Source organism: Orycteropus afer, unplaced genomic scaffold, assembly GCF_000298275.1.
Source record: "Orycteropus afer afer isolate SDZICR_OR568_19922 unplaced genomic scaffold, OryAfe1.0 scaffold00015, whole genome shotgun sequence".
Lineage (NCBI taxonomy): Eukaryota > Metazoa > Chordata > Mammalia > Tubulidentata > Orycteropodidae > Orycteropus > Orycteropus afer.
Window position 1 is genome coordinate 7058468 of NW_006921602.1, and position 16491 is coordinate 7074958.

Below are 16491 nucleotides of genomic sequence, written 5' to 3' on the forward strand. Positions count from 1 at the left end.
AAAAGTAAAACTGAAAATATAGTTTTGTTCTCTGTACAATTCTTTTAATTTTTTTCCCTAAAAAAAGGAAAAAAAAAACACGCTTGTATACTTTTCTAAACAGAATAAGGTAAAACAGAGCACAAAGTTCTCTTCTTTCTGCCAAGTTCATTGAATGTGGGCGGGAATGGGAGCAGCAGCGGCCAGGGAATCAGTCCAATGAAATAATGTCTGGTATGATGCCGAAGATGGATGCTGTGTCCGTGCTGCTCCTATTTGTGACGGGATGGCTGTGGCTCTCCCTTAGGCTGTTGGAGGACACAAGGCTGCTATTACTGCCACTACTGCTTCCATTGGTGGTTGGCAGAGAAGTACTGCCTCCTGCACTTAACTGATCGAGAAACATCTGTGAGGAGGTATACGGAAAAAACCGAGACGAGTGTAAGAGGTCTTGATCATCTGAAACTGCTGCTGCTGCAGCAGCAAGGAGGGAGGTGTTGTAATGCTAGCGAAGAAACAGAAAACAGAAACAAAGGTTAATTCTACTAATTTATAAATATATAAATATACACTAATATATGTGGTGCTTCAGAGATGTTTAATAAAATCAAATTTTTTATTTCAAGAGACTTTTTGTATCTGAAAGTAGAAAAAAAAAATCCAAAATGATTGTTTTTTGATTTAATTTGTATTGCAAACAATTCTCAGATTTCTATTCCCAAAGAGGACTACATTCAGACCCCACTAACCAACTGCCATCGAGTCGGCCCCAACTCATAGCGACCCCTCCTTGGGTTTCCAAGACAGTATCACTACAGAAATAGATTGCCCAACCTTCCTTCTGAAGAGTGGCTTGTGGATTTGAACCACCAGCCTTCTGGTCAGGAGTTAAATGCCTTAGGCACTATGCTACCAGAGCTCTGTATGTTCAGAAGAAGCACAAAATACCTTTTCTTAAGGAAATATTTGGCCAAGAAACCTATCAGTCAATATTATTCACTGCCCTCTATTTCTTTATAAAGCAGTACTAGAAAGTGATAAACAGACACTGTTCTCATCATACACTCAGGACTGAAACAAAGAGATTCTTATTTAAATCCTTAAAAACACAACAATAAAGGGTACAAACATACTGACTTTTCCAAGGAAATTTACTTTTTTTCTCTCATCTACGTATTAAGAAGCCCTGGTGGTGCAATGGCTAAACACTTGGTGACGAATTGAAAGGTCAGCAGTCTGAACCCACCAGCTGCTCCACAGGAGAAGAAACCAGGCAATCTGCTCCTGTATAGATTACAGAGTGGGTAACCCTCTGGGGCAGTTCCACTTTGTCATAGAGGGTCACTATGAGTCGCAATCAACTCCAAGGCACGCACCCCCACCACACTCAATGATTCAAGGAAACTAATTTTTGCTCTCTTGGTTACATATTATACTTTTAAACATTTTAATGTACAATTAAAATAACAGTTTTTTTTTCTTTCCATATAGCATACCTGATTGTCTCCTGATAAGAAAGGAAAGAAATCTAATCCTGTAGGACAAAAAAATTATTTTAGTTTTTTTTTTTTTTTTTAACAAATAAAATTAAAAAAAAAAAAAAAAAAAAAACCCAAAAGAACTATAAAGAAAAAACGCTCCCAAATGCCCCAATACTTCAAAAACAAATATGAGTCTTAAATGCTGTGTCATTTAGAATCTTACTTAAACATGAAGAGGCAAGCTGACTAAACTTCATGGTCTCCCATCTCTAGGTTAGTAAGCGGACACCGAAGCTTTAGCAGTGATTCCCTGTCCCTAGGCTTCTGTGGGGCTTGGGTCATGGCTGCCCTCTTACATCTACATCTAACACCGATCCCCGCTCAACTGGCAGAGCGCTTCCCATAGAGTGCTCTCAATGACTCCTCTTAAGTAACCTTTCACTCTACTCTAAGTTACTCCTCATAAACACCTCACAAGGTGTGCAATTATTTTTGGCCCCATATTGCAAAGAAAGATTGAAGTTGAAAGAGGTTAAGCAAACTGCAGCACAGCTTTTCTGTTTTCAATTGCTCTTTCTCAACTTTCCTCTCCTGCTACCTCACTGTCACTTATTACCAGACTCTAACTCAGAGAGACTCAGTGGCACGAGGAGGGAAGACACATGAAGGGTGCGTGAGAGCTAGGATGGTGGTTACCACAGAAGGACCAGGGACTCGCTGCAAATAGGTCTCCTCCAATCCACAGTCTTGTCCACATCACCCATGTGTAATTAATTGTAATGCCACGTGTAATGTGTAATGCAATGAAGTGCCAGTAAGCCGACATGAATAAAAGGCCTCATTATGACAGCTAATTTTTGAGGTAATAAGCAGATATAGATACAATAAGCAGATATAGATAAAAGCCTCACATACATTCTGAAAGCTATGTTGTGTGGGGAATCCAATTCAGTGTAAACACTAGAACAGATTACAATATGAGGACTTGATAGTAAGATTTGGCAGTGGACTAGTGTGAAATAGGGCTGCACTGTCCAAAAGAGAAGCCACTAACCACAAGTGGCTATTTAAATTAAGCTTAACTAAAATTAAACATTCAGTTCTTCAATCACACCATGGACATATATGGCTAGTAGCCACTGAATTAGGCAGTATAGATTAAAACATTTCCCGCATCATAGAAAGCTCTATCAGACAATTCTAAGATAGGGTTTTTATAACAATCACTAAGAATCTACTCAATTTATCAAACTCTGTGTCTACATGCCAGTAGCCCTGGAATTTTCTGTAGGATGCCAGAGCCTAAAGGGAAGAACCTTGACCACCATCTGCTAAATAGCCATTTGTCTATGAGGGCAGGTCTGGCCAATGGGACCAGCTAAGGAAGATCCATAGGCTTTCTAGACCAGAGGGATATGGGTCTGGTGTAGTTGGGGAGGGTCCAGGGCTCCAGCCAATAGGAACTGAAGAGGCTAGGCAGGAAGTTAGCCTGCAGACTTGCTGGCCACAGACCTATCTTACTTAGATTAAAAATTGGTGTGTGTGTGTGTGTGTGTGTGTGTGTGTGTATGTGTCCATACATGGAAGAAAGAGAGAAAAAACGTGTACAGGATCTAACATTAGAACAAAAGTCACTGAGTTTATAAACAGCCTTTAAAGTAAAATACCTAATAAAAGAAGTTAACAACAGAAATTCATGAGGCAAACAAAATTATCTATACATTTGCCACACAAAGTTCCCATTCTGATTTAGTTAACAACTTGCAAAACCTCAGAAGAGCTTTCTAGTTAACTGGTTCATCCATCTCCAAACCCAACTCAAGATCATCTCAAAATACAGAACCCTTTGTAGAGGGGATTATGCCTACTTCTACTTAAAGGATTTGATATAATGACATATTTTTACTGAGAAAAGCCAACTGATTGCCAAACAATTCAACAAACAATATTCAAATCATTTGCCTTGTTTTCAACCAAGGTCATTAATTACAAATCCATTAAGAAATGTTCTCAATGTATCAAATGAGTAAAGCAAGTTGCAGGAAAAAAACACAGCTTAAAAAAAAAAACAAAACCCAAAAAACCTTCATGTGTCTATTTCACACAGGTAGAAAAAAGATCTGGAAAGACATCTAACAAACTGTTAAGTGTTGTAAATTGCGAGATGTGGCAATGGGGAAGGTGAATTGAAGCTTTCACTTTATGTTTTTGTACTGAATTTTCTACAGCAAAGATACATGAGAACAGCTAATAATTCTTTCTGATAATGCAAGTGATTATTGGTTAGCTCAAAATATATTGTACAACTGAGTTGTTAATGAAAGCAAACATGGGTATAGGGACGGATAGATGGGTGAACAAGCTAAACAATTATGTATGTCTAAATGGAGAGTGTATCCAAGATCATATACAGGGTTGGCAGACAATGGGCCTCTCGAAGAGTATGAAGGGATGGACACTGGGAGGAGGTAACTATGGGGAGGAAGTGGGAGGGGAGCTGCTGCATTGTAAATTTTGGTCAATGACATGAGACAAAGTATATGTGAACTGCTGTATGAAAAGTGAATTTACTCTGTAAATCTTCACCCAAATCCTAAAAAAAAAAAAAAAAAAATATTGTACAAATGAGTGTTCTGACATTGCAAACTACTCTTCAAAAGAAGGATCAGGTTCATTGAAACAAAAATGTAAACTTTCAGATGTCTCGATTCAAATGTATCAATTCTAAATGATAATACAACAGAGTACCTACAATGCCTGCTGCATTATAACTGGAATCAGGGAAAAGAAAATAATGTTCACAAACATCAAAATTCAAAGCAACATCCTAAACAACTGGTAGGGTCCGATGAGGCTCATAAAACCTAAAGATCACTGCTCTAGTTCTGCCACTGGTAATAAAACACTGGCTATAGATGAAGGTACAGTCAAGGACCTCAATCTGTATCCATGACCACAGTATATAATACTTCCCTCAGTTCCTTGGTCCAAGCCCCTATATCCTCCCAATCTTTCAATTCTTCCTTAGACTCACCCAGAAAAGGACTATGTGACAATACAGAAGAACTGCTGACTCACCTTGTAAGTCATAAGGCATGGGTGTCATGTGGAAAGGATGCCTGTAGTCTTGGATAAGGGACGTGTTAATGTAGCTCGTGTCTACAGCAGGGAGGCTTGGGGTGCGGGACACTGGAGATGCTTGATGTGGAAGACTTAAAATGCTATAAGAAGGAAAGGTTCACACAATTTTCAAGAGTCAGTTAAACTTTTAAGTTTAAGAAAGGAATTGCATTTCACAACGAGTCCTAGCTGTTGTGCTAGAAACAAACAAAAACAAAAGACAAACAGAGCAATGTATAATTTAAATTATCCACAATTATCAGGATATATTGCAGAATTTTGCAGAAGTTCTAGAAAGAAACAGATGGATGCAATGGTATTCAACATTCACAAAGCACTGGCTATTTTTAGAACATTATCATCTACATTTTTAGAAAGTAGGGGAAAGATGTGGCTGAGCCAATTCGATGAGGTATGAGTAAAAGGTATCCACAACAGAGGAATTCTGAAACCCTTTTAAATTAAGCACTGAGGTGCTGGCAAGAGCCTGAGTGGTACAAATAGTGAAGTGCCTTTGAAGAAAGGATTGGTGACCTGCTTCCAAAAGGGCACAGCCACGAAAACCTCACGGAGCACTTTACACACGGGGTCTCTATGAGTTACAATCAACTTGACAGCAACTGGTTTGGTTTTGGGGGTTGGTGTGCTGGCTACTAGAAAGTATAGGTTAAATCCTTGCCAAAGAAAACACATACAGACAAGACTGAGAGAATGTAGCAACCTGAGCAGTTAGGACTTAAGTGCTGGCCCACCAGACTGGTTAGTTTTATGAGAACAAAACCAGATCTTGTTTATCTGGGTACATCTAAAGCTTTAGCACACTGTTTGCATAAAAAGGCTCATTTGAATGAATGAAGGCAGCAGACAAGGAGAAGAAAAGCTCCAAAATCTACAGGTGATGGAGAGTTTTAAAAGGGAGAATATATAACTGAAAAAATAAAAAAAGGAAAAAAAAAAAGAAGAGGGGAAGGAATGCACAGGAAAGATGGATACAAGGAAGAGGTAACTATGGGGAGAAAGTGGGAAGAAAGCTGTTACACTGTGAGTAATTGCAGTCAATGTCATGAAAAAAAATGTGTATGAACTGCTGTATGGAAAACGAATTTGCTCTGTAAACTTCTTTTATCCACTCACAATTAAAAAAAAAAGGGGGGGGTAGTAACCTCCAGAATGTTGTTGTTGTTGTTGTTATGTGCCGTTGAGTCGGCCCGACTCATAGCGACCCCTCCTTGGGTTTCCGAGGCAGTATCACTACGGAAGTAGGATTGCCCAACCTTCCTTCCGAGGAGTGGCTGGTGGGTTTGAACCGCCAGCCGTCTGGTTAGCAGGCAAGTGTCTTAGCCACTATGCTACCAGAGCTCCCCCTACCTCCAGAATAAGAAAGTAAAATGTTTAACTAACTGAGTGTTAAATCTTTTTATTTTTTTTAAGCAGAAAATAAGGAAAAAGCGAAAAGGAGGAAGAAGGAAAAAGAAAAGGAAGACATTTTTTAAAAGAAAGAACTTAAAATAGTCCTGGGTAAAAATATAAGAGTCATACAGACCCACTATAGACCTACATGTTTTATAAAATAAGGAAAAAAGAAGAAATAAAAATAGAGCCTATCCTTTGTTTATAAAACCTCATTTAAAGTATTTGGGATGCGGGAATATAATTTCAATGGTACAGAATATTTCAAAAGACACCAAGGTTAGATTTCCAGGAACAGTGTCTGGTTATGGTGATCTACCATGTTTTTATGAATGGGATATGAAGCATAAAACACTCTCGTCTGCCTCATAAAAAAGGTTTCATCTAATGGAAACTTTAATTAAACCTCTTAACTATAAAAAGTACCATTTTCCATTAGCTGTCTCCTCTGACAATGCCTAAGGGATTACAAGAAAGAAAGCAGTTGAGATGCTAGTGCTTGAAAACATCAGTATACCAAACAGTATAGGAAATTTCCAGATAAAATGCTAAACAAGAAGTACACTCAGTGACTATAAATGCCAAAATGTTTTATTTTACATTTACTGGTGTTTGCTTCTTTCTGACTAGCTCCTTTTCTTTCAATTTTGTGATAATATTCTTAAATGTATTTTCACCTTTACACAGTACAATAAACAGAAACAATATATTTCGTTTATATTTCTAATTATTGGCTAGTGATTATTATAAAATGGCCACTAGTATTGAGTATGACATTACCTTACTTCTAAAAATGGCATACACTTTCAGGTTTCCTGTTTTGTTTTTTTTAAATCTGAAAAGCAGAGAAAGAAAGGTCTGGCATTTGCAAACACTATCTGGGTTCAATTAGTCACTGGGAAGCTCAGGAAGCAGTTAATGAAACTAATGTAAATTCCCAAATGTAATAAACATAGAGCTATTTGGAGAAACAGCAAAGTCAATAGTCAAACAAGAAATATTAGGTTTCTAAACACTCATTCATTTCCTTTAAGAAAAAAAAAAAAAAAAAAAGCAGTCAGAAAAAAATCCCTAACATTCCATAATTTATGTATATACATAAAGGACTACTATTATATAGAGTAGAACTAATATATATAATATATCTAACCCATAAATTAAGTATTTATACACCCAGAGATTTTTGAAACATCTTCTAATGTTGCAATTATGGCATTAAACAAAATAAGATGACAATATATATTTAGTCATAGTATGATCTAATAGTAAATATATCTTAGAATCAAAATTTTATAGACAATTCCTCTAACTATGCTAGCTTCATGTAACTGTTCCTCCCACAAAGACACACACACACACACATTCAAATTCATAAAATAAGTTGGTGTAATAACAAGGCTGGACTTGCTAGGTAACAGCCATCAAGGTAGGCTTTCACCAAGGTAACATTCAGAGTAGGATTTAAGGTAGAATTAGTGGTTAAACATTCATTTTGTTTAGAATTATACTGATTTTAAAACGATTTCTGTTCTTCTATAGTATGCTGAAATGAGCTACTCTAGAACAAAAATAGCAACCTTTGTAAAGTCTGATTGTATTATGTACATTCCTAAAATAGTCAATGGCCTGACAAGTGAGAAGCTACATTTATCCTGTTATTTCACTGCTACATGTTATCTTTCAATAGACAAATATATTCAAATACAAGATCTTTCAATCTCATCATACAGTATCAAAGCTGAAAATGATTTATTTGGCTCCAAGCAAGGAAATGCCTGCCGTCGGTCTGGTGTCAACTTTCCCTCCTGAAACTGGAAATCTGGAACAATGCCACCTACAGACTTTCCTTCTCTGCCTTCCATTCTTTCTTCAGACACTACCGTCTGCTGGAAGAGTTTTTGAACAGCTCCTGTTTAGTTACAACAGGCCATGTGATTCTACTGACATACACCTATTTCTAGATTTACCTTGGTGCACCCAATTGTGATAAATTGTGCCACACCACATTAAGTCTTCTTGCTGAGGATCTCTGACATCTCAGAAACCAACAGTCTGATTTAGAGTACAGCTAGAGTTCTACACTTGTTATACCCCACTGTGAGGTGTAAGCTCTGGTTAGGACTGCATGTACTCATTTGATCACCATCCACAACTAGCATGTGTAACTAGCACAGGGAGTTTTACACAAAGTAGATACCAACTCTTCATGAACTGAACTAAAGAATAACTAAGCCTTATTACTGTCATGAGACTAATAGAAAATACGGGAAACAAGTCTGCGAAATAGAAAGTATTATGCACGGTAACCTTAGTCTTCTTTGACCTGCTTCACTGCCTGCCCTGAGACAGGTTTAAAGTATTCATCTGATGTTCCTCTGCTTTCCATGTGAAAAACTTAGCATAGGGTTAATTTTACAGCATATATTTTCCAGTTTGAGTAAATGCTCTAAATTCTAGATGCAGCAGCAGGATCACTTGGGAACTGAATAAGGAATACAAATTTCCTCAGTCACTCCTTCTAAATCTCAGAAGAGAGGAGGGTGGAGTAATGAATGTACTCTAGGAGCGCCTGATGCACACCAAAGTTTGAGTATTTGAGTACCAGAGTCATCTTTTGGTACGATCTACACTGTACCTGAGTGACCCTTTTAATGCATTATTCTAATCCCTCAAGAATAGCTGGGAAAAATTAATCTGTATTTTGATCACTAACTTAAGTTTTACAATTATGAATAGTTACTTCTACAGCTTTTTTTTTTTTTGTCTCAGCACTTACCCTTTATTATTGAGTGGTGATGTGGGTGACAGGGAAGGACAAGTCCTCTTGGCAGATGGCTCTTCCTCCTCTTCATCAGATGAACTGTCTATGGTTAGATCAATCACCTCTACTTTCTTGTTTTTACTTGAGGACTGGTGGTGAGAAGCTACCTGATGCTCCAACGTGGAGCTCAAGCATCCTGCATGGGAGTGATTAAAGCACAAGGCAAAGAACACCTATGACTTCTTTTCTCAGTGTCCCTATGGATTAATTCATCAGTTATAGCTTTGACTCACAACACTGCTGGGGCCAGATAATAATAAAAAAACTAAAATTGGCTCTGCTCCCCTAAGCTTAAAACCATTTCTTGATTATTTGCTGTTAAATGGTTTTTTTTTTTTTTTACTGTATATTACATGTGTTTATCTGCACAGTACTTGACATGCTTAAGAAATGTTATGGTAATGTTTTTAAAAAGCTATAGCTGCCTTTCAGAAAAATATACTGAAAGCCAGAAGAAAAAATGTAAATGAAAAAGGAATGTTCACTACTCTGTACCTACTGTTAAAAATTTTAAAGGATATCATTTCAAAAGCATCACTTTACAAATGACTTATTAGATTATACAACTTTGAAATCTTCTATCAGAAAATTTCTAAAGTTGGCAAAAAAAAGTGAATTTAAAAGGTTTTCTACTAATTCTGATTATTTAATCAATAATTTAATAAGTGTAACTGAGGTATTCATAAATTGCTCAGTGTTTTTTTTAAAAAAAATTATGAAATTTTAATATTGACAACCAAGGCTTTACAACATCAGGGAGACTGCACCACCCTTTTGGAAAACTAACACTCACCATCAACTCCATTGTAAGAGGCAGAAACTTCCTGTACTTCCTTTTTTGATCTCATAGGTGCCCAAGAGCCATCCTCCTTAAACTGTATTTCATCACAATCTGTACAGTATTTTAGGATTTCCATAAACAAGCTATAAAAAAATAATTTGTCCTCTGAATACCCCATTTTAAATGAAAATAAGTTAGAATTATTTTTGTTCATTTATTTGTTAAAAAATATGTTCATTTAAACATGAAAACATTCAGACCTAGATTCTGTACAAGTACAAATAAGCAACAATAAAGTAGAACAGACAAGTTACATTTGTTATCAAAATCTATGCTGAATAGGAAAATAATTGACTTATGGTACATTTATACAATGAAATGTTACATAGTCTTAAAAACGAAGGTTTCAAAGATACAGATTTTTGTTTTTCTTACTTATACCTTTTTTCATGTTCCCAACTGTCTACCAGCATGTCTTATTTTACAAACTGAATATACACAAAAATGTCAATCAAATGTTAACTGTCCTTGATTTCACACAGACACTAAAAAGCAGTATTTATAAAGAATGTGTAAAATAAACAATAACATTCTTGCATTATAATGTTAAATTAAACCAAATAATAAAAGTTATTACTAGTGTATAATCACAATTATGTAAAAATAAAGTCCAGAAAATTACACACAATTTTCCTTTTGTTGCTGATGCTTTTGTTAGCCACTGTTGGGTCGATTCCGACTCACAGTCACCCCATGGATGCAGAGTAGACCTGCTCCCCAGGGTTATTAAGGCTGTGAACATTCAGAAGAAGAAAGCCAGGTCTGTCTTCTGAGGTGCCTCTGACTGAGTCTGAACAGCAAAACTTTCAGCTAGGAGTCAAGGGCTTAAATGTCTGTGTCACCTAGGGACCAATCTTTCTTTAAACACACACACACACACACACACACACACTTTTGTAAAAAGAAAAGACAGGGGTTCTAAAGCTATATATAGAGCTGGTAAAATATTACTATTCAGGTCAGATTTATTCGTAATCCTTGTCAACAATGAAAAATCAAACATAAAACATTTAAGTTGTATGTTTATTTTTCACATGAGTAGTTTGACATCTTTTAAATTCTGCATTATACTTATATTTCTAAATATATTCCATTACTTATGCTATGGCTTCAGATTCTTATGTTTTCGCAGATACTACAGATATGTTGCCTTCAGTGTTTTGCTAGAGAATACAGGAATATTAAGTAGATCTTCCTTTTCACAATGTTATCTTTGTTCAGTGGCAAAAAGGAGGCTTGAGAGTAGGGGGAAATTTATAGGAACATCCATGGTGTCTAATAGATTAAAAAAATCACAGAGTATTTAAAAAAAAATAGGATTATTGTGATGATGCAGATGGACAAGAAAGAGAGACAAGTACTTCAGAGGAAATACAAAAACAAAGTAAGATGATATTCACTCTTCTGATCAGTCTTAGGAGCACTTACCGTGGAGGAACGGGTATGATGGATCATGACTACAGCTCAATCTAACCTCAACAGGCTAACTTCTATTAAAGTAGCCTGCCTTCTGGGGAGCTTAAGTTAACCACAGTTTCACAATTCTTCATCTTTCTCTAATATGATCTGTACACATCTAGGGACAGATGTACTAGTGATGAAAAGGAGTAAGTATACTCTTGCTTAGGATCACTGGTGCTTTAAACATTTTAAATGTCAGGAGGTACTAACTGTGAACTATGTATTTCTAAAACAAGAGACATCAACTTAAAAAGGAAAAAAAAAAAAAACTATTCACGGTATTCCTTAACTTCGAAAATACTGATTTCTAGAATCATGAATATTCAAAAAATGTTCAACTCAAAAACATTTCATATTTTTATCTCAAACCGAGAGGATAACAAATGCAGATAATAGATGATCATTTCAAGGTACAAGGAAATAGTTTACTTTAAGGTGACATACCCATCAATAATAAGGTGTTCATATGGAGCCTTCTTATCACAGACGGGACAAACCCAGGTTGGTTTTTTCTCATTCATCTGTATATAAAGAGTTGCATCAAAACATTGCAGATGAGAACATGTAAGGGCCCGGCATGGAATTGTCAGCCGCATTTTACCAAGCTTTAAAAGAGGGAAGAAAAAGAGAATGTAAGACACTTGCCATTAAAAATCTGAACTTTCATCAAAATTTCCTGAAACACAGTGTGTTCTGATTTAAAGCATATTATGGTTACCTTGCCTCAAGGTGAGAAAATATTAAACATATATTCTGTGAAATATAACTACAGGTTAAAAAATTAGAGTATTTCTTTGGATTAAACACAACTCTGGAGAATCTACATCAAGGGTCTTTTGCTCCAATCCACAGCTCACAAACAGGCTTATTGGAGAGAGGTCCATGAGCCCCTTGAAATTCTATGCAAAATTCTCTAAGTGTGTGCATTTTTCTGGATAAATATATAGCTTTCACCAATTCTTAGAGCAGTCCTTGATCCAAAAAACTTAACTAGGGATTAGAGAAAGGAAAAAAGAAAAATGTCTTATTAATATTTCTTCCCTCATTGGACACAGGAACTTGGCAAACATCCCTGGACCTCTCCCATCTTGAGCTTGTTATGGGCCTTTCCCTCCTTGCCCTGCAAACGTTGTCTGAGCTAACACAGGTTGAGTCTATTATGTTGTTATGTGCTGCTGAGCTGATTCCGACTCACAGCAACCCTACAGGACACAGTAGACTGCCCCATAGGGTTTCCTAGGTTGAAATCTTTACGGAAGAATATTGCCAGGTCTTTTCTTCCATGGAGCAGCTGTGGGTTCGAGCCACCAACCTTTCAGTTAGCAGACACTGTGCCACCAGGGCTCCTCTGAATCTATCCTTTGGGTCTATACACATTTCTTCTTTGGTTCTCCTCACTGTGAGCTCTGACCCATGAAGGCAGATAAGCTGCCAGGAGACCTGCACAGGGAGCTACCATAACACAACACTCTGCCATGGAGGACACTTCATAGAGTACAGCTGGATGACTACTGTGGGGGCCTCATAGTCCACACTGGTTGTATAGAAGTTCCTTGCTTTCAATAACCACATTATTTGCTAAATATCAGGTAAAGATTTCCCACATATTTGCCAGCTTGAAAGGCTCAAAAAGAATGTGAGTTAAATGAGGACAAAAAGAGGAAAAATTCTTGGCTTAGGAGAATTTCAGGGAAATGTGCAATTTCCTACTCTACTAAGGAAATGAACTGTCATTTAGAGCCTTAAATTATTGTTCTGGTACCAATGATTTACTGTGCCTCTAGGAAAGGCAATTAACTTTTCCAGGCGTCTTTTTCTATCTCTAAAGTAACACTGTTTCCTCTTCCTTACTTCAGCCGGATGTAGGAATGAAGAATAATAAAGGACCAACAAAGTACTATAAACACTTAAGAAAAGGGAGTAATGCCAGTTTAGTACCAGAAGTAAGGGCAGATGGGCCTCCCAGAGAGAACTAACAGCTCCTTTCTTTGAGCTCCCACCTCTATCCCTGCATATGACAGCATTTTATTATACTATTTATTTATGTCTGTATATTAGAAATGTTTTAGACTCATCTCCTTGTCCCCAGCCCTGAGAAATGTACCTGCTATACTGCAGGAAGATGGTCTCATATACCAATGAGGCCAGTTAAGCATGCTGAATGTCTAGAAAGCACCATTTATAGAGGGTGTGTGGTCTGTACACAGCACTTTACAAAGTAACCAAGTCTTAAATTCTGGACTTATGACTACCTATTACCACAAAGTCCATTCCGACTCATAGCCACCTCACAGGATAGAGTAGAACAGCCCCACAGGGTTTCCAAGGCTGCAAATCTTTATAGAAGCAGACTGCCACATATTTCTCCCGCAGAGTGTCTGGTGGGTTCAAACTGCTGACCTTTCTGTTAGCAGTCAAGCACTTAACCACTGAGCCACCAGGACTCCTTGGACCTTACAGACTATTTGGGTTTAAGTTCAGGCCCCATTACTTATTAACTGTAACTCCTGAAGGTTATTAATTTAGTGTCTCTGAGCCTTGGTTTTGTGAAACGGGGGTAAAACTGGTATCTATATCATAGTTTGATCAGGATTAAATTATATATATGTTTATTGTACAGTGCCTGACACATATTGTGTGTCACTATTATTAACTAATATAAAGAAACATATTTGTTTTAAGTCATTTTGTAAGTTACTAGGAGACTCACCAAAACCTCTGATCATTCTTCTATTCTTTGCTCACACAGTGTTAGGCAGCCTTCCTTCACACACCTCTATTTAAATTTTTATAATTTATGTAAGTTCCTGATGAAAAGCTCCCCCCTCCACCTCTCCAAAAAAGAAATCATCAGTGTAACAGAAAAATTCCCTATGCACCATGAGTCAGGGCATGCTGTGTTAGTGCAGAACACTTTCCAAATCTGACTGGTGGTGCAAAAGTTTTCCATCTTAAGCCACAACTTAACTTACCTGTGAAGTGCAACTTCCTACTGAGTAGGTATTTTTGCTATTGCCTGATACTAAACAGAAAAAACACAGACTAAAAATTCTAGACAACTATGGTAATAACACACAAGATTCATGTACTGTAGAACTAGTTGTTGTTGTTGTTGTTGTTATGTGCCATCAAGTAGGACCTGACTCATAGTGACCCCTCCTTGGGTTTCCGAGGCACTATCACTACGGAAGTAGACTGCCCCATCTTCCTTTCGAGGAGTGGCTGGTGGGTTTGAACTGCCAGCCTTTTGATTAGAAGTCAAGTGCCTTAGGCACTACACTACCAGAGCTCCTGAACTAGTACGCTACTTCTAATGGTTTATGAGGACAATGGATAAGAAGAAAAGAAATACTGTCTCAGCATTCAAGCTGTACAACTTAAACTCTGAAAAACAGTTACTCCCTAAATGCCTTCATTTCACATACTTTTATACCCATAACCTGTGGTTCATATTTTTGTGGCAAAAGAGCAACTCTCAAGCTCTTATTATGATCAGCCACACTCATAAACTGACCCACAGATTTTTTTTTAGGAATACTGAAACATGAACGATACAGACAGAACATTTACGAACAGATAATACAAGGAGGCAAAAGTTCACTTCCAAATGACTATTTATTAGCTGTCACACAAATGCCTCCCTTTAAAGAACCACAAATGAGATATTGTGTGATGATCCTAGTCATATTTCTGATTTTTCAACAAACTGCTAAATCCTAAGTATTTATGTAACAAATGGATATTGACTTTCTCTACCTTGGTGTCAGGAGAGAAGCTGAATTTTGAACATCTTCATCTTATAACTATAAATATCCCTTTCTTCCCTTTATAGGATGTGATGAATACTCACATCATTTCCAAATAACATTCTGAAAACAACTCCCAAATGAGTTTTCTAATGCTACTAACCTGAGTGTAATGGTACATTAACTGATGAGGTTGCAAGACAAGAGGAAACATCATAGAGCTAAGTTTAAGCCAGTTATATCAAAAAGGCCTTTAAAAAGTCAGTTATTTTTTTCCTTGTAAAAAGAAAGGAAGAAGTGTGATATTAAGAATCACCTCACAACTTCCTATTAATAATAAATATTTCATAAATAAATATCCAAAGTGCTTCCCCCTCTTTCAACCCTAAGTAATTTGTATTTGGGTCTACAGCTGGGAGTATCTCAAAAAGCAGACTCTCAAAGATTTTTCTAGTCCTATTTTTAGTAAATCAGAACCAAAATACTCCTATCTAAAAGCAAAATATTTTAAATTATTTTTGTTGCCTTTAGCTAATGGTGCACAAACAATTGAAATGCATTTATTTTGAGATGTGTATATCACAAGGTCAATTCAAGTGCACAGTATGACATCTTATTTACATATTTTGAAGGGAACAAATCTCTTTAATTATTCTATAAATTTGATATACAGATGAGCTTTTATTACTGAATTTTACTTTGAGTAAAAACACACCTAAAATATATGGCCCTACTTTTCCAGATGGGCTCAAGTATAGCAGGGATTGTGGGGCTGGCGCGGGATGGGGCAGTGTTTCGTTCTGCTGTGCATGGGGTCGCTATGAGTCGGAAACGACTTGACGGCACTTAACAACAACAACAACAACTTTTCCAGAATAACTGTAAAGGGACTGTCCCTTTAGCCAAAGGGAAACCCATAAAATTATTATGACTATAGATTATATAAGTAACTGTTTTTTCTATAATCTGAATTGTGAAAGCAGATAGCAATTTTAGATAAATTGTTGGAACTGAAAAAGGAGGAGCAAGCAGACATGGGTGGAAAAATTAAAAGCTAGTCCATCAAATTTAGAGGTGCAAAGTGCAAAGTATAATTAACATTTTCTAATAATAATATAGAGAATAGGAGCTCTGGTAGCGAAGTGCCTGAGGCACTTGACTACTAACTAGAAGGCTGGCAGTTCAAACCCACCAGCCACTCCTAGGAAGGAAGACGGGGCAATCTACTTCTGTAGTGATATTGTCTCGGAAACCCAAGGAGGGGTCACTATGAGTCGGGTCTGACTCGACGACACATAACAACAACAAAAACAACAACATGGAGAATAGTACTTGAACTTTAAAATTCAAGAGTAGTTCCACTAATAAAATTCCCCAGGTTTATATTGGAGGGTTTATGAATAAATGCTCCTATAAATGTTAAATATTATAAACATCATATAGACCAGCACAACTCTAAGCACTTTTAAAATGAGGCTGCAAAAAACCAAGACTTCTTTCAGTGATTTAGATGGAAAATAAAGCTTTTACTTTTTTTCTCAACTTATCATATTCTCTAAATTGGCATTTTATGAGGAAACAGGGTACCAAGGACCCATATTGGCAGGGAGATTTTCTAGAAAAAGAGTGAAA

At 36.9% G+C, this 16491-nt stretch overlaps 1 protein-coding gene across 1 annotated transcript in view; it reads right to left on the bottom strand.

The window, feature by feature from the left end:
• Positions 1-190: 190 nt before the first annotated feature.
• The window catches only part of PIAS1 (protein inhibitor of activated STAT 1), a 94492-nt gene continuing 78191 nt past the window's right edge, over positions 191-16491 (bottom strand). The window contains exons 8-13 of the mRNA XM_007957368.2: positions 11558-11718; positions 9605-9735; positions 8767-8947; positions 4539-4681; positions 1476-1513; positions 191-484 (exon numbers count right to left, since the gene is read on the bottom strand). Of these exons, the coding sequence (XP_007955559.2) occupies positions 191-484; positions 1476-1513; positions 4539-4681; positions 8767-8947; positions 9605-9735; positions 11558-11718 (948 nt within the window). The remainder of the gene's footprint in view (positions 485-1475; positions 1514-4538; positions 4682-8766; positions 8948-9604; positions 9736-11557; positions 11719-16491) is intronic.